The sequence below is a fragment of the Lithobates pipiens genome, unplaced genomic scaffold (genome assembly GCF_037356315.1).
Source record: "Lithobates pipiens isolate NorthernLeopardFrog02 unplaced genomic scaffold, aLitPip1_a1.2 Scaffold_16, whole genome shotgun sequence".
NCBI lineage: Eukaryota > Metazoa > Chordata > Amphibia > Anura > Ranidae > Lithobates > Lithobates pipiens.
The window spans coordinates 645,363,240-645,389,377 of NW_027507748.1; the positions used below are offsets into that span (position 1 = coordinate 645,363,240).

The window sequence follows — 26,138 nt, forward strand, 5'->3', positions numbered from 1 at the left end:
GGCCAACTAAACACAAACTATTCCAATTCTGTTGTGCAATTTTGAAGGCTGCAGTACATGTATTTTTATCATTTGAACTATTTTAAGTTGCCCATCTGCCATTATGCTGAAAAGCAGAAAGAAAAAAAGGGAGTTAAATTAGGAACTGTTATACTGTACCATAAAAACCTGAATCATCCAGGAATTGACATCCTCTTTTAACTATCAAGTGTTTAAAAGAGACAGTATAAATCTAGGCTGTTGAATAAAATATTAGCATTAAAAAGCAAATAAAACACCAAGTGATCTAAAAACTCAACTTTTGGTGGGAAAGACTTTATTGTGATGGAAAGATGGGACTGAAATATTCCGTTGTACTTATAATCAAAACATTCCCAGTTCTCATTTCTAAAGACAGAAGTTTGACATTTTTCTCTCAGCTTCCTCCACCAGACTAAACATATCTTCTGTGTTTAAATTTCACTCCCTCATGTCCTTATGACGGTCAGCTATCAATCTTAGTGTAATGTGTTTTCAATCATGGGCTGGGAAGGTTGGCAGTGCAATATGGCTTCCATGCTCAGAGACAGGTCCATGTGTACTGGTGGTATTGGATTAATTGGGTGGCGGTGAAAACTAGGACCTTGGTGGCATAGAGCAGACAAAATCATCTTTGTATGGGTGTTCAGTAAGCCCTCGTGGAATTTCACATAGTTAAGTAGAAACAACGGCCGTTACGTTACTCCATAGTAGTCTATTAACTTTGGTAAGACTTCACAAGAACCCACATGAGCAGGACAGTGATCAGGACAATCATGAAGTTGAGGAAAAGCTCCTGAGTTGAACGCTCCATTTTGCTGAAGATTGGAGGATTGGTTGGTGCTTTTTTGACAACACAAAGGTATACTCTTGGGACAAGTTCAGAGCTCTGTGTTCACTGCCAGGTCCACTTGTCCTACAAAGAGGTCCACAAAACAAAAATGGTTAAACATACGCACAAAAAACTCTAATGGACATTTCCAGAAATTAGTAAGTGACTTGCTATACAGCAAATAGTGTTAAAGTAAAAAAAAAAAAAAAAACTTCAGTTTAATTTACATTGACTCTCCTGTATTGTTTTGTAACCAGAATCCACTGAGCACATCACTTATGGGAGCATTGTTGGCTGTGAGGAACTTATCAGTATTGACATTTACTGACATTTACAAGATCATTTACATTCATAATGCATAAAAAAAATAGATCTCCATCCATACAAAAGAGGTGGATGGAGAAATCCCCCTGCCAAGACATTGCAATCTGGTTGGCTGCAGCCACTGATTAAATACATTTTTCCAACATGTCCTTTCAACAGAACTCAGTCAATCAGTTGACTTATTTCAAGTGGGAATGACTTGTTTATCCTCTGATAAACAGGCTACAACTAAATCAGTGTATGGCCAGCTTTAGTCATTCAGCTAGTTACCAGCCTTTATAATTCTAGGTCTCACTAGCTATTTGATTCCTAAAATTCTTCCACCTGTGCAAAATAATGTTTTGACAAACACAATTTTGGGACCCTAATGGAATTGCACATGACCTTCAAAAATAGATAATGAGCAGTCTGAAAGATGCAGTAGGGTAGCCAGATGGCTATGAAAAGGTGATATTTGTTCTTGAAAAGCTGATGTATTTAGGCAATTGTTGTTGTTAATCTTTTCAGCAGAAGTAACTGCCTTTACTAGGGGTCCCTCTGTACTTGGGGAGGAAAACTGGAGAAAGATACAGTATCTCAAAAAGTGAGAACACCCCTCACATTTTTGTGAATATTTTATTATATCTTTTCATGTGACAACACTGAAGAAATGACAATTATATATAAGAAGTTTGCCAAGACCCTGAAATTGAGCTGCAGCACTGTGGCCAAGACCATACAGCGGTTTGACAGGACAGGCTCCACTCAGAACAGGCCTCGCCATGGTTGACCAAAGAAGTTGAGTGCACGTGCTCAGTATCATATCCAGAGGTTGTCTTTGGCAAATAGACAAATGAGTGCTGCAAGCATTGCTGCAGAGGTTGAAGGGGTAGGGGGGTCAGCCTGTCAGTGCTCAGACCATAGGCCGCATACTCCTGTGGTGTGATGAGGCCAAGATAAACTTATTTGGTTCAGATGGTGTCAAGCGTGTGTGGTGGCAACCAGGTGAGGAGTATAAAGACAAGTGTGTGAGTCAAGCATGGTGAAGAGGAGTGTCATGTTCTGGGGCTGCATGAGTGCTGCCGGCACTGGGGAGCTACAGTTCAATAAGGGAACCATGAATGCCAACATGTACTGTGACATACTGAAGCAGAGCATGATCCCCTTCCTTCAGAGACTGAGCCGTAGGGCAGTATTCCAACATGATAACGACCCCAAACACACCTCCAGGATGACCAAGAAGCTGAGGGTAAAGGTGATGGACTGGCCAAGCATGTCTCCAGACCTAAACCCTATTGAGCATCTGTTGGGCTTCCTCAAACGCATGGTCTGTAACAGCTACCAGATCTGTGATGCTATCATAGAGGAGTGGAAGAGGACTCCAGTGGCAACCTGTGAAGCTCTGGTGAACTCAATGCCCAAGTGGTTTAAGGCAGTGCTGGAAAATAATGGTGGCCATACAAAATATTGACACTTTGGGCCGAATTTGGACATTTTCACTTAGGGGTGTACTCACTTTTGCTGCCAGCGGTTTAGACATTAATGGCTGTGTGTTGAGTTATTTTGAGGGGACAGCAAATTTACACTGTTATACAAGCTGTACACTCACTACTTTACATTGTAGCAAAGTGTCATTTCTTCAGTGTTGTCACATGAAAAGATATAATAAAATATTTACAAAGATGTGAGGGTTGTACTCACTTTTGTGAGATACTGTATTCTGGCAGACTTGTAAGTGAAAAAGCATGTTTCTGGAGCTGGGTATGAGGTTCAACTTCTAAGCAGAGAGAGTTAAATGTACAGCATGTGCCTAAGATGCTAACATTCATTTTGTTCTTTATGGGCTTTTATCTGTGAGAATCTGTAAAATGTATTCATAACAAATAACAGCACAAGGATAAAGAACATCTAAGGCTACCAAAATCATTTTATTAAATTATATGGCTGTAAAAAATCTATTTAAACACTGCGTACCTGCAACCCACCAAGGGGATTCCCCCACCACCATCCCCCCACCCACAACTTACCCCTACACTTCAGCACCCCCAGCCAACTGCCACCCTACTCCAAAGATCCTGAACTCCACTCCAATCCTATCCTTCCTAGAGCCTCAGATGGTAGGTAAGGGCCCATGTGAGCCAGCTAAAAAAGAGAGCAATGCTGAAGTCTGTATTAGTATTAATGTGGATGTAAGAGGACAGTCTCACTTGGAGCCAATGTACAGATGGGTGGTGGTAATCCTAATACCTAAATAGGATGTAAATGCTGCCTCTTTTATTTGAATTTTTGCTGACCTGCAAAGTAAAGGCATAATATGCTAGTATACATCGCATACTAGCACATTATGTGAAACTTACCTGCAAACTAAGCCCTCGTTGTTATCTCTGGAGGCCACATCCATCCTCGCTCTTCTTCCTTCCGGGTCTGTGGACTCCGGCTCTATGACTGTGCAGAGCTGTGTGACGTTACTCCCGTGCATGCACGTGGGAGCCGCTGGTCACGGAACATGGTTCTGAAGAAAGGGCATGGGTGGATGTTCCTTCAGAGCTCATGTGCCGATGACATCAATACTGGTGTACACATAAATATCTCCTAAACGGTGCAAGTTTAGGAGATATTTACAGTACCTATAGGTAAGCCCTACTTACCTATAGGTAAGTAGGCTTACCCTACTTACCTATAGGTAACAACAAACCAGGAAAGTTTACTTCCTCTTTAATCGAATATGTGCACAGGTGTATGTCCAGCCTAACTCTACGCTTAATGGTATGGAAACTGAATCCTTCCTACTGAACTAATTTGTTAATTTACGGCAAAGAGGCAGGTATTGGACACTTAAAGGGGTTGTAAAGGTAAATGTTTTTTCACCTTAATGCATTCTATGCATTAAGGTGAAAAAACATCTGACAGTGCCTGCGCCCCCAGCCCCCCTGTTTTACTTACCTCACCCCTCAAAAGTCCCGCGCTCGTCCCCCGACGTCCTTTCCACCGTTCAGCCTGGCCGCTGATTGGCTGGAGTGGATGGATGGAAAGCAGGGCAGCCATTGGCTCGTGCTGCTGTCAATCACATCCACTGACGCGGAGCGCCGGGGGGCGGGGCCGTGTGATACAGTGAGCGGCTATAGCCGCCGGCTGTATCACGGGAGTGCACCCGCAGATGCTTCTCACCATGCGAGGGAGCTTGCATGAACGTGAGAAGCACCTGCGGGAGGAAGCCGAGACAGCCGCCGAGGGACCCCAGAAGAGCAGGTTCGGGGCCACTCTGTGCAAAACGAACTGCACAGTGGAGGTAAGTATATCATGTTTGTTATTTAAAAAAAATAAAAATTCACTTTACAATCCCTTTAAATCAAAGGGGTGGAGTATCCCAGTTTAAAATGAAGAAGCGTGCACATATAGCGACATGACTTGCTGATCCTACAATATCTCCAAGTTCTTTGTCTCAATGTACCAGCCAGGTTCAATCTACTAACAGTAGATATACTACATAATTTGCAGCTGATTAACTAATGGTACAAAGACAGTACGCTGAAGAGCAGTACTATGGCAGTCACCTAAGTGCTCAAATGACATGTATACGATCTCACCACATCTTGCCGATATGCTGAGGCTCTCCTTCGAACAACTGTTGAAAGTCCAGATATTATACAGCTTGTCAGAGGTGTCAGAAAAAAGGGGGGCGTAGAGCTGAAATTACACTCTGCAGAATCCAGTGAAAAGAGCTCTGACAGCTGATTGGAGGAAAGGGACACCCTTCACACACCAAACAGGAAGACAGTTGAGGTTGTCAATCAGCTGGAGGACCCTCCCTTGTTTCCTTTTTTCTCTTGGTGTCAGGAAAACATGTCAGAAGTGACTCATGCTGATAGCAGGGGAATGAAGCAGCAGGCAGCAATGACACTTAGTGGTCTTAACTGAGACAAGTACACACTATAGAGGGATATGTTTTGTTCATATTTCATGTCTGGGGTTTAAATTCAAAACATATAGGCATGTCTGAAATACTCTTTAGGCCCCTTTCACATGAATCCACCGATTGGGTCCACTCGATCAGACCATCTATTGTCCTTTATAGAGCAGCGGATGTAAACGGACATGTGTCCATTGACACCCGCCGACATCTGATCCTATCCACTAAAAACAGACAGATGGGGATTCGTCTGGTATATGAATCAGATGGCAGTCAGGTGTAAATGGACAGGCGGTACGTTTACATCTCACCATTCATACAGGAGAGCGGGTGATGTCTGTGTTCACTCTGCACAAGCGGAGCGGACATGGACCAGCTCTCCGCCTGCTCAGCTGGGGGTCAATGGACAGATTCTCTGCTGAACAGGCTACCTCCTGACAGAGCCGCCCCATGTGCAAGAATAATGTAGAATTACATTAATCCCCAAAAAGGTATGCATGGTGATAGGTTAAAGAAGAACTAAGGTCAAAAAAACAAAATGTAATATGTGATAGAACTTAGCAGACTGTAAAACATGTCTGTCTTTGTAATATAAATACAAGGATATAGAGAAATGTACCTGCTCCCCCTCCAGCTTTTCAGCTTCCTTTATTCTGGGGACAACGGAGCTTCCTCTCTTTTCAAATGGATCCATTGCTCCGTTGTCCCTCAGCGCAGCGCCGTGACATTATTGGGGTGTTGCTTATTTTACTTACAAGCCCTAGTGCGTCAGTCCTCTTTGAAACACGACAAGGTTCTTCCCACTTCCCACCTCTGGCCCACCTATGCCTCTGACCAACTGCCAAATGAACCATGGGAAATGTAGTTTATTGTGGGAGATGCAAATGCTAGGATAGTGGAAGGCAACAATGTGCTAGCTCTGCAAAACTCCTCCCACCATCACTATCTGGATCCAGCAGTGGCGACACAGAGGGGGATTACAGCAAGCATATGGGTGTATGCTGAGGTAATTATGATTTTATTTATGGTACTTATTAAAATGTGGCACTTTCATGAGCTTTATTCACAGTACACTAAAAATATGTAGGGCGCCTTTAGTTGTACTTTAAGCTCTGTTACTGTACAAAGAACAAGCCAAGAAGGCAACAAATGAGGAAAGAAGAAGACAAAGAAGAAGAAAAGTGAAAGGGTGACAGATATAGAGAGGGAGGGAGGCATGGGCTGACCATGTGGGAGAGAGGTACTGGGGTTGATTCACTAAGGCCCCTTTCACACTGGGGCAGTGCAGGCGTCAGCAATAAAGCGCCGATATTTTTAGCGGCGCTTTACCATCGTTTTATTGGCGGTCTGCAGCCGCTAGTGGAGTGGTCTTAACCCCCGCTAGTGGCTGAAAAAGGGTTAAAACCTCCCGCAAAGTGTCGCATTATAGCCGCGCTGTCCTATTGATTTCAATGGGTAGGAGCGGTTATTCACTGCTCCTTTCACCGCTCCAAAGATGCGGCTAGCAGGACTTTTTTCACCGTCCTGCTAGCTCACCGCTCCAGTGTGAAAGCCCTCTGGCTTTCACACTGGAGTGAAAGGGGCCGGTTTTTTCAGGTGCTACACAGGTGCTATTTTTAGCGCTGTAGCACCTGAAAACTGCCCCAGTGTGAAAGGGGCCTAAAACTGGAGAATGCAAAACCCGGTATAGCTGTGCATGGTAGCCAATCAGCTTCCAACTTCAGCTTGTTCGACTAAGCTTTCACAATAAAAATATGGAAGCTGATTGGTTTCTATGCAGAGCTGCACCAGATTTTGCACTCTCCAGTTTTAATAAATTCCCAGTGTCTGCTCTCGAGATGAAGAAGCAAAGATTTGAACCCAGGGGTCCCAAACCTTGTTTCCTTAGATTATCATATATTCTAGCTGATAGAAGCTCCATAGTTTTCACTTTATTAATGCAATTAAGGAATTCAAGGGGAGTTAGTTTGTTTCCATTTAATTGTTAGCATACTGTATTTAAAAAAATAGTTTGTTCATAGTCATCGGGAGGTGTGGGAAAGGAAGGTCCCAGTACAAAAAAATGTTATGTGGTCATGGGATGGGGCAAATGAGAACCAAGCATCTTAAGCCTTGTACACACAACCGGATTTTCCGCAGACAAAACCTTGGACTTTTGTCCGAAGGCGTGTGCCTGGATTTTGTCTTGCATACAAATGGTATACAACTTTCGGCCAACAAACACAAACGTAGTGACATACTAGAGGTATTATGAGCCGAAAAAGAGGAAGTTCAACTTTCAGGTGCCACCCTTTGTGCTCCTTCTACTAATTTCGTGTTAGTAGAAGATGTGTGAGTGTTGATTCACACTTTTTATTTTGCACTTTTCATTTTGCACTTTTCAGTTCTTTTCTGAATGTCCGTTCGTCAACCAGCCAGCTGAATCAGAGGCGATAACATGTTATTTATTATTGGTCTTGGAGTTATTTCTTCGACCCAAGTCCAGTCCAGGAACAGGAGGAGGAGAATTTCTTGAACCAAAAATTGGTTTCTTTATTAATCGTGACCAATTATGTCATACGCCATTTCTGCGGGAGCTCCAGGAGAATAATCCAGATGATTTTAGGAATTATCTCCGGATGATGGACCCCTGCTTTCACCAACCCTTGGCATTGTTGAAGCAGGACACATGCATGAGGCTTTTATTTTATTTTTTGGTTGAATAATGATTTGATTTGGTATATTTTCTATATTTTAGAATGCACTTTTTGGTTAAGTTCTATTGGCAGATAGCTTGTCTAATTTTATTTGTTTTCTTTTTTTAATGTACAATAAAAAAATTATGGAGAATAATACTTGGCTATGTGTTTTACTTCAAATGACCGTTTGGGAGTAGGCAGTTACATTTTATAAAATATAATGTAAAATTAACAAGGGACACCAACATACAGTAGTTGTATCTTCAATCTTAAAAACTACGAGATAATGGTGTTGTGGTAACTCGCGCCCAAAAAAAAACAACACAAGCATAATAATATTATTCTTGACATCACTAGAAAAAAAAGCCTTTGAAAATTTGTTTGCAAAAACTGCATCGGTATCACCAGCAAAGCAGCTTCATTATTATCCCATTAAAGAAGAAGAGAATGTGCGCTGCATTTCAAGATTTCATAATTTGCCACGTCACAAATGTTAAAATTCTCCATTACAAACGCTAGTTTACAAGACCGACCGCTTCTGGCTCGTCCTTGCTTCCGAGCATGCATGTTTGTACTTTGGACTTTTGTCCGACAGACTTGTGTACACGCGCTTGAAAAATCCGACAACACACATTTGTCCACGGAAAATTTTAAAACCTGTCATCGAACATTTGTCCGTGGAAAATCTAACAACAATTGTCCAAAGGAGCGTACAAATTCCAGTGAAGCTTTTATGCTGGGATACAACCAGTATATGTGAAATGGAGTACCTACCACTGCCTGAAATCTCCAACATAGATTGGAGGCAGATCGATAAACTGAATGAAGGTGAGCCAGGGTGTGGTACCAAGGAAATCAGATTTTATATATGTTTTCCTTGTAAAGCACGCGAATTGAGCTTTTGCTCAAACCTCTCCAAATATTTTGGCCAAGAGGTCTTCTTTTTATTTCAAAATAGTTAGGACCCTTGTTACTTTTTATTTTATTATTTTATTTTTATTTTTTCATTCTATGTGCTTCAGACTCAGCAGGAAGCAAGTGGAGATCTCTCCAAAGTGAGGGTATATCCCATCTTAGTCATCACCAAAACAGGTGGCCCTATTGGAAGATTTAATCCTACCTACGATTGTTGTGGCAACTCATAAATTATGGATTTCCTATCACTTTCTGTATTGCAGACAATGGTCACCAGGACCAATGGAGAGGGTGAATTTCCCCAGCAGGGACAAAGATTAATAAAAACCTTACAGAGATCCCAATCATTCAACATTCTAAACAAAACTTTACATACACTTTAAGTCAGCAGCCTTTTAAGATCATGTTACAGTTACATAGTTACATACTAAGGTTGAATAAAGACACCGGTCCATCCAGTTCAACCTGGGTTCAACCAGTTAGGCCATTTGTTTTGCACTCATCCTTCTTCTGGCACCATATTAAAGGCTCATTATACCACATAATCAGAAGAAGAATGGTGGTATGATTCTGTCCTTCACTCAGAGCTATTAGGAGAATTTTTATCCAGGGACAGCGCGGGCACAGACTCTCTTCTTACTAACAGCTGCACCCAAGCTCCTGACGCTGTGACAAAAATTCCAAGGCGATCTGGTTACTTGGTTTCAAGTGTCAACAATCACCACATCTAATCAGGTGAATCAAAACGAATGCGCTGTGGGACAAGCAGTACTGGAATATTTATATAACCTTTGGCTACAGCATTGGCCTGTAAATCTCTTCCATCCCATTTTTAGTAAGCTTTTATGAGATCGTAGAAAACCCACTGCAGAAGACATGCCAAGTTTTTAGAGTCTTTAGTTTGCAGAATACGTAGTAATTTCTGCCCTGAATGCCTGTATAAGAGTGACAGTGCTATGTAATGTAATGTAAGTAATTCCAATACAGAATTCATGTTTAAGATGAACCCCAGTCAAAGAGCTAAATATACAAATGGAATGTGGTCTGGACATTAAAAGAGAAGCAGCAGACTGATGAGGTCCAACCTCTGCTCTTCTGCTTTCTTCTCCTATCAGCATTATTCTTATCAGCCAATTTGTATGAAACAAACTTTATTGGCTCCTAGTTCTGCCCCTCCCTCTCCCAGCCTTGGTTCTGCTTTACAGGAATTTGCTATAGGCTGATATCAAGCAAAATCCAGGTACTCACACTTGGCCCATTTACATTTTTACAGCGCGGTGCTTTAAAGGAGGCATATGAATGGGTGGTGTGGCACACATTAACATGTGCTGCAATGGGGCAATAGATATGAATGCACCACAATATCGGCAAGTTTGGATATTCACCGTCTTTTCTAAGGCAGCTTACCACAATGCAGAGTATGTGCTCACCTATATATTGTGGTGTGCTGCAGGGCATTCAAAAGCAGTATCGCCACAGCGCAGGGCACATGCCTTGTGGTAACACACTGTAAAACAGGCATTTCACCACAATGTATAGGTGTGAATAAATGAGTTATCAATGGATGCTTAGCTGCATTAATTTTATACCTACCTGGAATACAACATTTAATTCAATAAAATGTGAAGTTCAATTAGGATTGTAAATTATATATTTGGGAAAAATGTATTATATGGAAATAAGGAATAACTAATAAGTAATGTATTAAATAAGGGCATACAGAAATTATGAAAAATGTAATATAGTAACCCACCCCACTGCAGCCAATAACATATTTGGTTGTGGCAGCCAGTTTAGTTCAAGTGAAAATCAATTAAAAATGTTACATTTTTTGCTCTGCAGCCAGCTTTTCTAATATACCAGACATCAAATGTTGGCCTCAATATTGGTAGGAATTCTAAAAAGCTGTAATGGTGGCACTGGGATTCTGCCATTTCTGGGTCCACCACAGTTAAAAGAATGTGCTTGGAACACCTTGCTTAATTGTGTTTTTTTTTAAACAAATTCGTTATTGCCATTTAATTTCTAAAGCAATTACAGGAGAATTTACAAGCTGATCATCTCTTCGGTTTATTGTCAAGTGAAGCTTGTGTCTCTAGAAATCTTAATTCAACCTGTGAAGGATTAGCAGCACGGCTGTACTAAGACATGTTAGTACATTAGCACACCTCCCAACTTTTTGAGATGGGCATGAGGGACACCTATCAGCAAAAGTATGCAGGCATAGGACACACCCCTGGTTACGCCCCCTTAAAGCCCCCCTTACCAGCAAGCTGAAAAATGTTTATACTTAGAGTTTTTCAAATCCTACGGTAAGATTATATGGCTTCTGTTTCTCCTTTTTTTTTTTTGGGACATGGATGATAATAATATATGCATCCCCCCCCCTTTATATTAATTACGGGCTGTATGGATGTATTAATTATGAGCAGCTGCTCTTTTTTCCCTTCCTCCCCTTTTTTTCTCTATAGCAGCTTGGTAACTAAATGGGCAATGCATGCCTTATGTTATTTTTGGTGCGACTTGCACCACATTGGTTTGTTCATATGCCTACAGACTCCCATCTCCCTGCCTTGCTCCTGGGTCCCCGGAGGTCTATTGGGATCTGTGTTTCTACCCCTCTGCTCCTTCATCCCCTCTCGTGTTTGGGTAGGTAGGGTTTGGCAACCCATGGGCATCAGCATGCGTTTGTGTTTTAACACCATAGCTGGTGTTTTTTTATCTTGTTTTTTTGTGTTTTTATTGATTACGTATGTATTAAAAAATTGTTTTAATTGTTTACTGATTTGTATATGTATATATTTTGTAGAGCGAATCGCTCCTGAAGAAGCGCTAAACTAGCGCGGAACATATCGAGCTATCTTGCTAACTAAAAATACAGACCCACATACGTGACACCACTCTCTGGGACTCTGGATATTTTTCTACTACTGGAGACCAAACCAATGGCTTTGTATTGTTAACTATTGTATTATATACTTTACTGGAGAATATCAGTGGTCAGGCAATATGGGTCAAGCAACACTGTTTTATTAAAATAATTGCTGTGCCTATGTGACTGTTTTATGTGTATGACATTTTTGATCATTAAATAATAAAATATTTCTAATACTTTTTAGATTGAATATTCATGTGCCGTACAAAGTCCACCCAATATTAGTCTTTTTTCCTTATACACCCCCTTAAAGATGAATTGTACAAGATTGGTGCTTTTTTTACCACTAATATTCCTTTATATTGGCTTTTGGAATGTACAAATGCAGCAATTTAGGAATCAGATGAAAGGTTTAGCACTGGAAAAACACTTTTTGATAGATAAAAAGTGCATTTTATATACATCTATATAGATCAGACCAAAATGAGGGACAAATGAGGAGTAATGAGGAACATTGCTCCAAATCAGGGACAGTCCCTCGAAATCAGGGACAGTTGGGAGCTATGCATTAGTCAGGTCTTCAGGGAACCTTTAACTAATATGATTTATGAAACCTAATTACACAGGACTGCTATAAACCTAGAGATAACATGATAGGGTCCTCCTGGATAATATTCTTCTATACAAGGTCAATCCATAAAAAAAAAGTTTTCAAGAAGTGTTAAAAGAGATATTATTTGGTTAATGTGTGGAGGGTGATTATATTAAAACTTGCATTCAAAATGACTACCTGATTAAAGGTAAGTCAAAAAAACACTTCAAAATCTCATCTCAAAGAATTAAACATTCTTCCCTCTATAGCTGGCTATACATAGATCGAAAATCATTTGGTTCAACAAGGATGTTCAGAGGTCAGTCTACTGATCGACTTCTGTTCAACCAACTGGTTGTATTTTCCCCACTTGATCAGTGTTGTTGGCTATAGAATAGTCAGGCCTGGGCAAAGGTTGTGGCCAGGCAGAAGACAAAACAGTAGTCAGGTCCTGGCAGAGGTCTTGGACCGGCAAGAGAGCATTTAGGACCACCCAGGTTAGCAACAAGCAAGGCAATCAACCCTCCTAACACAAACGCCTTAGTAAAGACTCCTTGGCACAGAGCCTTCAGTACAGATGGACCACCACATCATGACACCTCTCACCACGGACCTACGCCCTAGAACAGACCCTTCAGTACAGACACCTCCTCCCCCAGTACAGACCCCCAGAACAAATCCCTCAGTACAGACCCCCCCCCCCTAAGTCCAATCTGACCCCCTTAGCACAGACCCCTCAATACAGTTCTCCTCAGAACAGACACTCTTCTTCTCCCCTAACTACAGACCCCACAGTACAGACACACTCCTCCTTACCAGCACAGACACCCCTCCACCCCAGTACAGACTCCTCTGTGCAGGCACCACCACCTTCCTTAATACACATCCTGCAGTTCAGATCTCCCCACTCCCTAAACACACTCACCTGACCAGATAACTATATGCTGCGACAGCTCAGAGGGGAGGTTCACCCTTCAGCTCTGTCATATGAGTGAAGCCAAGGAGGAGCCCCCCCATTGGCCTTGAACTGCTGCTGTCAGAGGAGCAGTGGTACTGACTCTCTGGGGGGTGCTGTGGTTGCCAGTCACTTCTTTTTTTCCTGTGTGCAGTGTAACTATATACATCGATCATTACCACTTCAGCCCCAGAAGGATTTATCTATCCCCTTCCTGACCAGAGCACTTTTTGCGATACGGCACTGCTTTGATTTAACTGACATTGCGATGTTGCACCCAAACAAAATTGACATCCTTTTTTTCCCACAAATAGAGCTTTCTTTTGGTGGAATTTGATCACCTCTGAGGTTTTTATTTTTTGTGTTTTTTGTATTAACAAAAAAAGAGCGATAATTTTGAAAAAAAGCTATATTTTTTACTTTTTGCTATAATAAATATCCCCCAAAAAATATATTAAAAAAATGTCTTCCTCAGTTTAGGCCAATATATATTCTTCTACATATTTTTGGTTAAAAAAAAATGCAATAAGCGTATATTGATTGGTTTGCACAAAAATGATCGCGTCTACAAAATAGGGGATAGATTTATGGCATTTTTATTATATATTTTTTTTATGAGTATCTGAAATTTTTATCGTGATTGCGGCAGACACATCGGACACTTTTGACACTATTTTTGGACCAGTTACATTTATACAGCGATCAGTGTGATAAAAATGTTTTGCCTACTGTGTAAATGACACTGGAAGGGAATGGGTTAAATACTAGGGGGCGATCAAGGGGTTAACTGTGTTCCCTCAGTGTTTCCTAACTGTAGGGGGGATGGGCTCACTAAAACATGACAGAGATCACTGCTCCAGATCACTGGGAGTAGTAGATCGCTGTCATGTTGATAGGCAGAACAGGGAAATGCCTTGTTTACATCTCCCCGTTCTGCCTCTCCGTGTCATGATCGCGGGCCACCAGTGGACATCGAGTTCGTGGGACCCACAGGCACGCTCACGTGGTGGGCGTGCACCCACTAGCCCACGATTTAAAGGGGACATACAGGTATGCCCATTTGCGCAGCCGTGCCATTGTGTCGATGTACATCGTCATGCGCTGGTCAGAAAGCAGTTAAGATCACTGAGAGGTAAAGTGAATAACACGAATTATCTTGTTACAATGACATCTGAAAGTGGGTGAGATGTATTAGGCAGCAAGTAAACATGTCCCTGAAGTTGAAGTTTTGAAAGCAGAAAAAATGGGCATCGCAGTTTGTTGTGTATGGAGCTGCGTAGCCGCAGACCAGTCAAGGTGCGAGTGCTGACCTGTGTCCACAGCCAAAAGTGCCTACACCGGGCATGTGAGCATCAAAACTGGACTTCAGAGCAATGAAAGAAGATGGCCTGGTCTGATGAATCATGTTTTCTTTTATATCATGTGAATGGCCAGGTCACTTATCTGGGGAAAAGATAGCATCAGAATGCAGTATGGAAAGAAGGTAAGCCAGCAGAGACAGTGGAGCTGATTTACTAGAATTGGAAATGGCAAAATCTGGTGCAGCTCTGCATAGAAACCAAGAAGCTTCCATTTTTATTTTTGGTCAAAGCTTAATCGAACAAGTGGAAGTTAAAAGAGGATTGACTACCATGCACAGCTGCACTAGATTTTGCACTCTCCAGTTTTAGTAAATCAACCCCAGTGTGATGCTTTGGGAAATGTTCTGCTGGGAAACATTGAGTCATATCGTTCATGTGGATATTACTTGGCTCATACCACCTACCTAAACATTGTGGGATGTGCTGAAAAAAACAAGTCCAATCCATTGAGTTCCCACCCCATGAAGAACTTAAAGCACTTGCTACTGAAGGCTTGAGGCCAAATACCACATCATACCTTCAGAGGTCTAATGGTGTCCGTACCACAACGGATCAAGGCTGCTTTGGTGGCAAACAGGGACCTTCTTAATATTAGGTGGATTTTCATAATGTCATGGTTGATCAGTGTATATTGGTACATTAACAAGCTCACAATTGTTCTCTAAAATTAAATTCGTTTCACATCATCACTTCAAACAATCCAAAAACAAAGCAGTCATTGATAATTCATAGAGAAAGGGCAGAACCATGGCAATCATTCTTTTAGGCCTCATACATAAGGGGCGGTCTATGTTGGAGTCCGCCTACCCAGCAGGGAATCTTTCCACTGATCCCCGGTTAGCGGGTGGATAGCTGGTGCATGTTGGCTCCGCTTATGAAGAGCGGACACAGCCTACTTTCCTCCACTGGCAGATGGATGTACATGGCCCATCTGTCCGTTTACACCCAACTGCCATCCAATCTGATCTGCCAGACAGATGGGGAACCCATCCATCTGTTTTTAGCGGAAAGGATCGGATGTAGGCAGGTATCAATGGACACACGACCTGCTGCGCCATAGAGGAGACTGGAATGTCGATGTCAAGGGAGATTAAAGTAGACCATCACTCAAAAGTGAAAGTGCAACTCATCCCTTTCCCTCAGTCTCTAACAATTTTAAATGTTTTAGGTAGTGGGTACTTTTTTGTGACAGATATCAGCTTCCACCTCCTCAGTTCTCACCTATGCGAGAATTATGTTAGCTTTAGTTCTGAAATTATGCCCTTTGTACAACTGCCAAGGTAGCCTATAGTCAAGTTCCTTGGTTGTCTTTAGCTACAGTATACCAATGAAGAATATATGTTGAAAGATATTCCCCATTTAAATCGACTCAACAGAACCTTAATAGCTGTGGATATATAATCTCCGCTTTTGTTTTATCTTCCCCTATTTTTCAGATATTCAGTTTTCCTTCCTACCCTTTTTAAAATAATATACATATAAAATAATTGGCAAAGAAAGACTATTCAAAAACAGTGGATTACTGCAAATGATCTATATATTTTGAAACGTTTACCTTTCCTTAATAGGGGGTGTGTTGAACCTCTGCAGAGAAACCACTGCTTCTACACAGGGGACAGGATTCTCTACTCAGAGTGAGGCTGCTTTTCAAAGAAAACAAATTCTATGACTATGAACCTTGTTTTTTAAGCACACAGGACAGCTATTCTCAACCAGGGTTCTTCCAGGGTGGCTACGGGTACCATGGCTAACTGGCTTCCTATCTGGTGGTGCCTGCATAGTTCCAGGTCCAATGCCACTTGCCGATGCTAGCGGCAAGACTCCAATATGTTAATCTGGCCTCCCCTATTGGAGGGGCATTCTTCCGACTTACTACCACCTACTAAGGGGCATTTGACCAATGTCACCTGATGGACTAATCGCATTAAGGTTGCCCTGAGACCTGAAAATTATTTTAGGGGTTACTCTGGGGTTAAAAGGTTGAGAAAGGCTGGCCTAGAATGTATTCAGATGATGTCCAATTGGGCTGTAAAAAGGAAACCTGTCATATGAGAAACATCCATGCAATTATTCCCTGCCTAATCTGCAAACGTTTTCTGATTCAGAGACTTCCAGAGAGGTCAGAAACAGTAGTCCTTGTATTTCTCTCATGACAGGCTTACTTTATGTAAGTTCCACTTAAAACAAGGATCTCCAATGGTAACAAACAGATACAAAAATGTAGTTTAAGCTTCTACCTGCACTCCCCTTATTAGAAGCTTCTTTATTTAAAATTAACTTGACCTGGCCTAAAATGTTCCTAAGACAACAGTGCTGAAGTGCATACATCTTGTGTTGCTCTCAAGTGTAAGTAATGCCGCGTACACACGATCAAATTTTCCGGCGTACTTAGTCCGGCAAACAATCCGGCGGATAGTCTGGCGGACTTTCTACTGAACGGACTTGGCCACACATGGACACACCGAAAGTCTGGCGTTTGCTAGCGCGATGACGTACAGCACGTACAACGGGACTAGAAAAAGGAAGTTCAATAGCCAGTAGCCAATAGCTTTCTTTTCGTACTTGCTTCTGAGCATGCGTCATTCTTAGTCCGCCGGACTAGCACACTGACGAACGTATTGTCCGCTGAAACCCAAGTCCGGCGGGAAAGATTGGACTGCAAAAATACTTTCTAAGTACGCTGAGAAAGTCCGCTGAAACCCACACACGATTGAATTGTCCAGTGAAATGCGTTTCGGCAGACTAAGTCGCCAGACAATTTGATCGTGTGCGCGCAATGTTTTTAAAAATCTTGCCTCTCCTCCCTCCTACTGATGCTGCATAGCCATTATAAAAGAGATCAGTGGAAATTCTTTTTTTAAATCTACTCCGGTGTGGTCATTTGTTTGAGAAGCATTTGCTCCCCTGTGTAAGGAAGTGTTCCATCGTGGCTCTGAATGCCCGCAGCCATAACTTCACCCACCGGCTCCCATAGTCCATCTATTGTCAACACTCCCTTTCCCTGCAGCAGCCGCTTCCTAATATAGGGGAGCTGGTGCTTCTGTATCATGCGACCGCACCACCAGAGCATATTAAAAAAAAGGTATTTCCATAGATCCCTTTAAAAAGGCTATGCATTATAGGTAGGAGGAGGAGGGGGGAGGCAACATTTCTAACAACACTTATGGCTAGCCTTTACTTCCACTTTAAGTAACTGTGTTTGTCTTCAAAATGATCCCTATGTCCTTGGATCTAATCCCCAGGGTGTACATGGGCCTCAACAGATCTGGTAGTTAGATGCCAGGGTAGGGTTAGAAAGGATGGAGCTTAAAGTGGAAAAAACTCTTCAAAGGCTGCTCCCCCCAGCACCCACCATAAAAAATTACTTACCTGAGCTCGATCTTGAGCCATTGCTGTGCCCATTTGCAGCAGCCTGTCTCTGGTCTCACAGGAAACTCAGCATTAATCACTGACTCTTGCTGTTAGTGGTGTAGTGGGGGGGGGGGGGGGGGGCGAGTCACACTTTGTGTGTCTATGGATGCACACAGTCCAGCTCAGAGAGAGATGGAGAGGGCAGATGGAGAACTCCAGAAGAGGTGGTTTGGGGGCCACGGTAAGTATAACATGTTTGTATTTTAAGAAAAAAAAGAAGCTTTACAAACACTTTAATCTTGAATGGAGCAGAAGTCAAAGTCCTATGTACAGCCTAAACCTAGGATCCATAGAGCTCCACAGAAATTGGTCTAAAAATGTAACACAAAAATATGCAGGCATATGCAACAGAAGATGCATTTTAGAGCTGTTGTTAGCTTTAGAAATGTTGCAGATCGTCAACTTCTCTTTAGAAAATACATTGTAGTACTGATAGAACTGTTGGTACCAAAAGACATCATGTCCAGTTCCTCTCTCACCTCTCTGTACTGATTGGTACAGTGTGAGCGGAGAGGGGAGAGATTGAATGATTTGATTGGTATTTTGTGACAAAGGGCTCAATTAACTAAAGGATATGTCCATGCATGGTCAATGATGTCATGGTCTCGTTCCCACCAGCAAGCCACATTAAATTCATGGTCAGTGGTGTACACTAGAATTATCAGTGCCGATGCACCAATCTCATTTATTTTCTTTTTTGTTAGAACTTTATTGAAACCTATCTTTCTGTCATAATTCATTTTAATTAGAATGTCATATTGATGCAGGTAGCAGAGAGGACTGCATGGCAGATATTAAAAGAAACTTGTCCAAAAAGAAATATTGGGATTCATATTTTGGAACAATGTCACTCTGCCCATTAAAATATTTTATGAAAGTCTTTGTTATTTTCTACTCAGTTGCACACCAGCTCCCACATGTAGAATTTTCATTACAGAACTAGAATTGTTATTATACATCCTAACCTCTGTGGTAGGATAAAGAAAACGTTGGAAGGTTGTAAAGGCAGAAAGTTTTTTTATCTTAATGCATTTTTTATCTTAATGCACTTTCCTGAGGCCCCTCTCTGTCCAGTGATGTCCACGAGTGTTTCAGCCGTCCGAGATTCTCTTTCATGATTGGCTAAGACACAGCAGCGGCGCCATTGGCGCCTGCTGCTGTCAATCAAAGTCAGCTAGCCAATCAGGGGAGAGAGGGGACAGGGCCAGGCCGGGGCTCTGTGTCTGAATGGACACAGGGAGTTGTGACTCAGCTCAGGTGCCCCCATAGTAAGCTGCTTGCTACGAGGGAACTGAAGAGGAGGGAGGGGCCAGGAGCACAGAAGACGGACCCGAGAAGAGGAGGATCCAGGCTGCTCTGTGCAAATCCACTGCAACAGAGCAGGTAAGTATAACACGTTTGTTATTTTTATAGGAAAAAAACTAGACTTTACAGTCACTTTAAATATTTGGAATGTCCTATGTGTTTATTTTCATTACTTTACCAGTAGTTCCTCAACAGGCACAGTGGAAAATGTTGATATGTTAAAGAAACAATTGTTAATATAAATATGTGTAAAAATGCACAAATAAAGCAGTAAAGTATAATATATATATATATATATATATATATATATATATATATATATACGTAAAGAGGATGGGATGGAGCGCTAGCAGGAACCACTTTTAAAATAAATAAGTAAGTAAATAGGTGGGTGGATGAAAAATGTTAGTAGTAATTGCTAGTAATTTTCGAGTTCTAGTTGGAAGGGTTTTGATCCGTTTTTCCTTTTTTAAGTCCAGGTATGTATTTTATAGTTCTGGCAGAAGTAGGAAGCGGCAGCCAGCTCAGGAGAGCAGAAGCAGCTCTGAGGCAATGAGAAAAGGGAGAGAGAGAGCAGCGCCGCTCTAATCGTTTTTCTCATATAAATATATATCTCTGTGAACCTAAAGGTATTTTTCTAATCTGCAAATGTAAGCGGTATAGTAAACATTATTTCATATGTTTAGCAAAACCTGCTAACCTCTTCCTTTGTATAGTATACAACAAATTCTAATCTGGGAAATTGTATATACTGTATGTAATGTGTTACACATGGGCTCTGATGTAAAATATCCTGGACCTGTTCACGCCAATAGGCACACGTTGATTTGTTACAAGGCATTGCAGTGCTTTTTATATAAACTTTAATTACATTGCACTCAATTTGACTCTATATGCAGTTGTATATTGTAATGCACTGTGTTGCGAGAAAATGTATGTGTGTCATTTAATCGCAACGCACAAAAACAGATGCATTGGTGTAAAGGGGCCCTATCAAAAACAATGGTGTTTGCCTTGGCCACCACTGCCCAATGCAGCCCAGTAGTGTAAAGGAGCCAAAAAATAATAACTGTACTTTTAGCACAGCTACCCTTTAAATTACCCCCACAGTAATCACATGATCTGGAGGTCCACAAAATGCCTCTAGCTTTTAAATTTCACTAAGGGGTTGCCTACAGATGGTGCAAAGCTGTTACTTTATTTTGAGCTTTTTCCTATGGGCAGGATTGATATCACCATTCTTCCAACAAAATCCCAAAGAAAGTTGAGTAAACCCAAAGACAATCCTGTATTGTGTTGCAGAGTCATCTCACGGGATTTCGGCTGCCCAAGATCCCATGAGATTTACTCGGAAGGAGTGTGACATCCCCACTGCAATATGGGAGCCAGGGGTGATTTTATACATTTTTTCCATACGGATTTCTTTTTATATTGCAGAATTTTAGCATTGGGTGGAGGCCAAATTAAATACAAATACCAAGCTTGTAGCTTTAGGATTATTAACTGTAGTTGCTACAATGTTTGTTTTATTAATTTTTAATAATGTTAAAAATGAATAAAACCAAATAAAATAACTAAAATAAAATGTGACTTTTTACTCTTTATTTTCATATATAATTGTTAACTGATAAGAGGTTCAAAGAACCACTAGGAAAGGAGGAGTCAATATATCTGCCAAACTGGGACTTGTTAAGTTACACAAAGCCCACCCCATGTTCCTGCACCTCCTTCTGAAAACTATTTGAGAAGGAAACATGATATTATTTTCAGTATATGGTCTTGGAACACCAGCTAGGTGTTAATGGACATATGTGCTGCTATCAGCGGCGTCGGAAGGGGGGGGGGGGGGGCTGACAGTGGCTGAATCCCTGAGTGGGTGCCCAAAAAGTCCCGGGTGGGCACAGTTCTATTATTAGCCCAAAGCACCGCCGCCCAGCGGGGACGGATCTGATCTTGAGCGCTGCTGAGTGCGTCCGAGTGTAATAGCAGGTCCTGCCTTCTGGAGCCTGCAGCACTGATGAACGTGCCACTAGTTCAATGCCGGGAACGCGGGACGTGTGACGACCATAATAGGCACTGCAAGCTCTAGAAGGTGGGAATCACAATGCAGCCGCTGCGCCACTGTCAGAAGATCCCGACCCCACTCGGCACTCGGGTGGGTGGCTTTCCTCTTCTCATCATGGCTCTCGCTGCCTGGAGTCTACTCTACTGTGTGATGGGCGTGCCGCTGAGCTGCAAGAGGACACCTGAAGTTTGGTCAGGTAGGTCAGTGTATGTCGTGTAGGTCAGGTAGGTCAGTGTGTGTCAGGTAGGTCAGGTAGGTCAGTGTAGGTCAGTGTATGTCAGTGTAGGTCAGGTAGGTCAGTGTGGGTCAGGTAGGTCAGTGTAGGTCAGGTAGGTCAGTACGCATCAGGTAAGTACTACACCCCCCCCCCCCCCGGTGCTGGGCTCGTATTTTGGGCTGAGGCCCCTGTTTTATCTGCCACCTAGCAACGGCCCTGGCTGTTATTGAAATAACAGGCAGCCGCTCTTTCACTGTTGCCTCCTACTGTGGTGATAGCAGTCTGCTTGTCTATGTATTCCAAGCTGGTACCTCTGGAGAGTGACGGATATATGCATTGATTTCTTTTTTTGTAGCTAAATACAAGCACCAAAAAAAAAAAAAAAAAGTCACGTAAAAGCTTTAATTGGAGTGTGTCCTCTATCTGCCAATCAAGCCAATCTGGGGAAGCTCTCAATCCACACAGACTTTACTCATGTTGAGCTACAAGACGCTACGAAGAAGAAAAGGAATTCCAGCTCTGTTAACACATAAGCCGCCTGTGTAAATAGTAAGCAGCGACAAGTCTGTGTGGTAATCCTCTAGGAATAATACAAATGTCACACTTGAAATATCACATTATGGCTAATCGCATGTAAATGCCTCCAGCCATATGAAGCCTGTAGCACACATCATGGGTCTGGAGGTGTTAAACATTTTCAGAGATGGACTACATAAAAAAAAACAACATACAACGTATGAAGTAAGCCACAGCAATACTCTCTGCTCATTTAACTGGCTACAATACACTCAAATTTGGCAATTGCTCTTTCTCAGTGCCATCATTGCTCCTGCCATTATTGAAAACCCCAGAAAGGTGCTTCTTCTCCTTGCTGAATGTTGTAGGTTATGTAGTCATACTACAATCACAATTGATAGGATAGTCATCATCCCATTTCTGAACATAGGTCACCATATCCATCCATGTGTAGGTCTTAGTTTATGGGTTACAATACAGGTGACTGAAAAATGTTGAGACTTCTACAGGCAAAAAATGTTTAAAACTGAAGTTATATGTTTGGCCAAGAGATAAATATGCTGCCAACTTACTGGAACCACCTTCACTATTTTGTTGAGACGAGATCCTGATGCAGTAATAGTTGGAATGGGACTTTTGGCATAAAACAGAATTACAGAGTGAGCATAAAAGTTTCTGACATCTGACTTGCCCTCCTAGCCTCACCCTAAAGCTGGCCATACTCATAAAAATTTTACAAAAATTTTCTTTTTTTAAATGTTCGTTTGTGTTTCCAGTGATTAGTAAGGTCAAATGGATCTTCATTTTCAACCATAGGGATGAAAACATTTGAAAGAGCAGGATGAAAAGTTTTTCTTGATCAAATGAAATTTTAATTGTGAATGTGATTTTCATTCCCAAAAAATCATACATTTTGTTTTTAATACACCTGAGATTACTTTCAACCGCAGATCTGGATGATATTTTAAGGGCACGCAAATGAAATTAGTTGACTCAATGGGGTTGATTTACTAATGGCAAATAGGCTGTTTACTTTGCAAAGTACAGTTCACTCTGCAAGTGCAGTTGCTCCAGAGCTTCGTAAATGAGATAAAGCTTCACTTTGCAATGAATATCCAATCACATGCAAGAAAAAGAAAAAAATAGGATTTTTGCTTGCACGTGATTGGATGATGGAAGTCAGTAGAGCTTATGATTATTTATTAAGCTCTAGAGCAACTGCCCTTGCAGAGTAAATTCCCCCCATGATGGCAAGAATGAACATTCTGATGAGAATTTTCGTACTAACGTCTGAAATTTTCCTAGTGTATGGCCAGCTTAACTCTTAGCCCTTGTACACACGGTCGGAGAATCTGTCGGAATGAGTCTTATCAGACCGTGTCGTCAGATAATCCGACTGTGTGTGGTATGCATCGGACTGATTCCGTCCGAATCTCCGTCCGACCCAATTTTCCAACATGTTGGAAATATTTCCCGACCAACTGGGCATCAAAGCTATTGGCTACTAGCCTGAATGTAGTCCCATCGTAACGAAATTACGTCATCACGTTCTGAAAGATTGGATTTTTCGCCAACTTGGCCCAACCGTGTGTATGCAACAGTTTCGGACACAATCCGTCGGACTAAATCCGACGGGCAAAATCCGACGGATTTGGTTGGCAAAATCTCCGACCGTGTGTACATGGGCTAAAGCCTCCCCCTACCTGAACCCTAACATTTAACTCGGCCCATAAAAATAATCCTTAATTCTTAACCTGATATCTTAGCAACTGGTAAAAGGAAGACACAGTAAGGTTGGCAAAGTGCAAATTTCTTTCCTACAACCGAAAGAAATTTGCATGATTCCCCATCAACAAAGACCGTGGTGATGGGGGAATCCCTCCTGCTGAGTAATTGTCTGCTCACGGCAGGGGCAGGTGGGGGAAGCCATCCCTGCCAAGAGAAGACAACGCTAGCGTTGTTCAAAGCTAGCGGCTATAAGAGAATCTGGCAGGCTGGTTGTACCCAAGTTGATCGATCTATCAACTTGGTACATTCAGCCTGCCCATTCAGCAGGGTTCAAACCTTGTATGGTCGGCCTAACTGAACTGTGCCACTGAAATCTTCATGCAGCAGAAGTTCTACTATGAATTCTCATGCATTATTCATTAATGCAAGTAAAGAGCTCACCTGTCCACCCTCCCTTATCAGCTATACAGCTATACAGGTTCCCTACATGAATGGCAGACTTGACTCATTACTTTTGGTGGAAACAGCGGTCACAATAACCTAGCACAGGTGAGTGTTGGAATGAACAATGCGGTGAATGCAGCTAAATCCCTATGCACTTTCTGACTGCCAATTTGTATTTAAGACCCATATACCCCACGGTATGCAATGAATGACTGAACACCTACCTTCATTACTCTCTATAATAATTCTCTTTAATGAATGTGTCACTATCTTGTGGCTGTGTTTTCCAATTATTGATTTGCTCTGTATTTTAAAGAATTCACTTGGAGACCACGCCACCAACATTTGGCTTGTAAGAGCCCATGGAGTCCTCCATGAGATATAAACCAATATGAAGTTTGACGTTTAAGCAAGCATGCAAAACTGAAGTACATGTTTTGGGTAGATCGGACTCTACAGAATATGTGTGAGTTTTAAAATTCACGACATTCTATCTTACCTATTGAGTCACATTCAGATATTATATAGAGTACAAGGGCTAATATTTTAGGCATTGTAATGTTCATTAATAATGTAAGTAAACTCTTAGCAACCAATCAGATTTGTATCTGTTTAGTTCAATTCTGCTTAATATGGCTTTCAGAAAATAGAAGATAAATGCATGCTGATTGGTTTTGGGTTATTATCACACTTGATGCATTCTTTTATTTAATTTGTTAGAATGTTCACGTTTTTTTTATCAGCAAGGTGTACATGGTGATACACTGAGCAGACACCCCCAGCGCCAACCTTATCTAAGAAGAACAGGAGTGCTCAGGTAAAGAACATCCATTCAGAAAGGCTCTATTCTTCCCCTGAAAATGACAACCAGGAGACATATATGCATCTGTACTGTGAAGGTCTCAGAATGTCCGGAGACAAATTCTTGTTTCCCAATCCAACCACAATTGGCCAGCTTGGGGAAAACTCTCATGCCTATCGTATCCCTAACTTAATAAGGCAACAAACAACATGAAAACCAACAACCAATCAGAATTTTTTTTGTTTGTTGCTGATTTGACTTTATTAACCTGTATAATTGTATTTTGCACAGACTTTTTAAATTAGTTTTTAGTAATGAAAGACTAGCACATTAAAAATGTACAATACTGATGATGAAGAACATCGTGTGAAATGATTTATATTAAATATATTCAATTTACTACATTTTAATTCTACCGGCTCAAGTGTTTCTAACACGTCCCAATTAGGTTTATATTGACTTTTTTGTTTTATTATAAGATCTATTATTTTTTTATGACTTTTATGTTTTTGTAAATTTGAGTTCAAAATTCAAATAATTTTGGCAAACTGTATAGATTGGAACGTGAATACAGTTTATCCTACAAAAAAACGACAATCACGGTATATGGAAACTTTTTGCTGCAGGCCAAACTATAAATATATTGATGTCTGTTGAGTGTCGATGTATCTTATTACTATTTCAAAGATGCTTTGGAGAGATAAAACATTTTTTTTTTAACATCAACAGGTTAGTCACTCTATGTAAAGTACTTCCATGAAAGTTTAGAAATACCTGGAGGTCTCTGTGAAGAAAAGTTAGTGGTGAGTTTTACCTGCAGTGTGCAATCCAACTCCAGGGAGCTCAGGACTCCTTGCTGTCTGTATTGTTCCTCTCCGTCCTCTGGAATTCTAATCCCCGTGTTAGGACTGAAATAGTTAGAGGGAGGAGTTGTGAGAAGTTAATTGAGTGTGATGTCACCGGCAGAATATTAATATTAGAATGTGTTTGAACACAGCTGGCCCGGGAACAATTTGCAGCTAATGTCATGATAATTTAGTGGTCCTGAACTTGACTTCAAATACTATTTTAATTGCCTGCAAGACAGCTGTCATCCCTAACATCTTTAATTAGCAATACAAAGACAAATGACCTGATGACATGACACTGAATGGATGAAGAACGTTCACAGAGTGGAGATTTTTCTATGTTGCTTTGAACGCAAGTGGCAT

At 41.5% G+C, this 26,138-nt stretch overlaps 1 protein-coding gene across 2 annotated transcripts; it reads right to left on the reverse strand.

Annotated features, from left to right (window-relative positions):
• Positions 1 to 294: 294 nt before the first annotated feature.
• Positions 295 to 25,852, reverse strand: LOC143984045 (sarcolipin). Of its 2 annotated transcripts, none has more exons than XM_077484327.1 (2): positions 25,742 to 25,852; positions 295 to 934 (listed from the first exon to the last, which is right to left on the reverse strand). In XM_077484327.1, the coding sequence occupies exon 2, from the start codon at positions 830 to 832 to the stop codon at positions 737 to 739; it is 96 nt and encodes a 31-aa protein (XP_077340453.1). In that variant the 5' UTR covers positions 833 to 934; positions 25,742 to 25,852; the 3' UTR covers positions 295 to 736. The 2 variants fall into 2 exon arrangements, with proteins under 2 accessions (XP_077340453.1, XP_077340454.1); XM_077484328.1 differs by lacking the exon at positions 25,742 to 25,852 and adding an exon at positions 25,702 to 25,724.
• Positions 25,853 to 26,138: the final 286 nt, after the last annotated feature.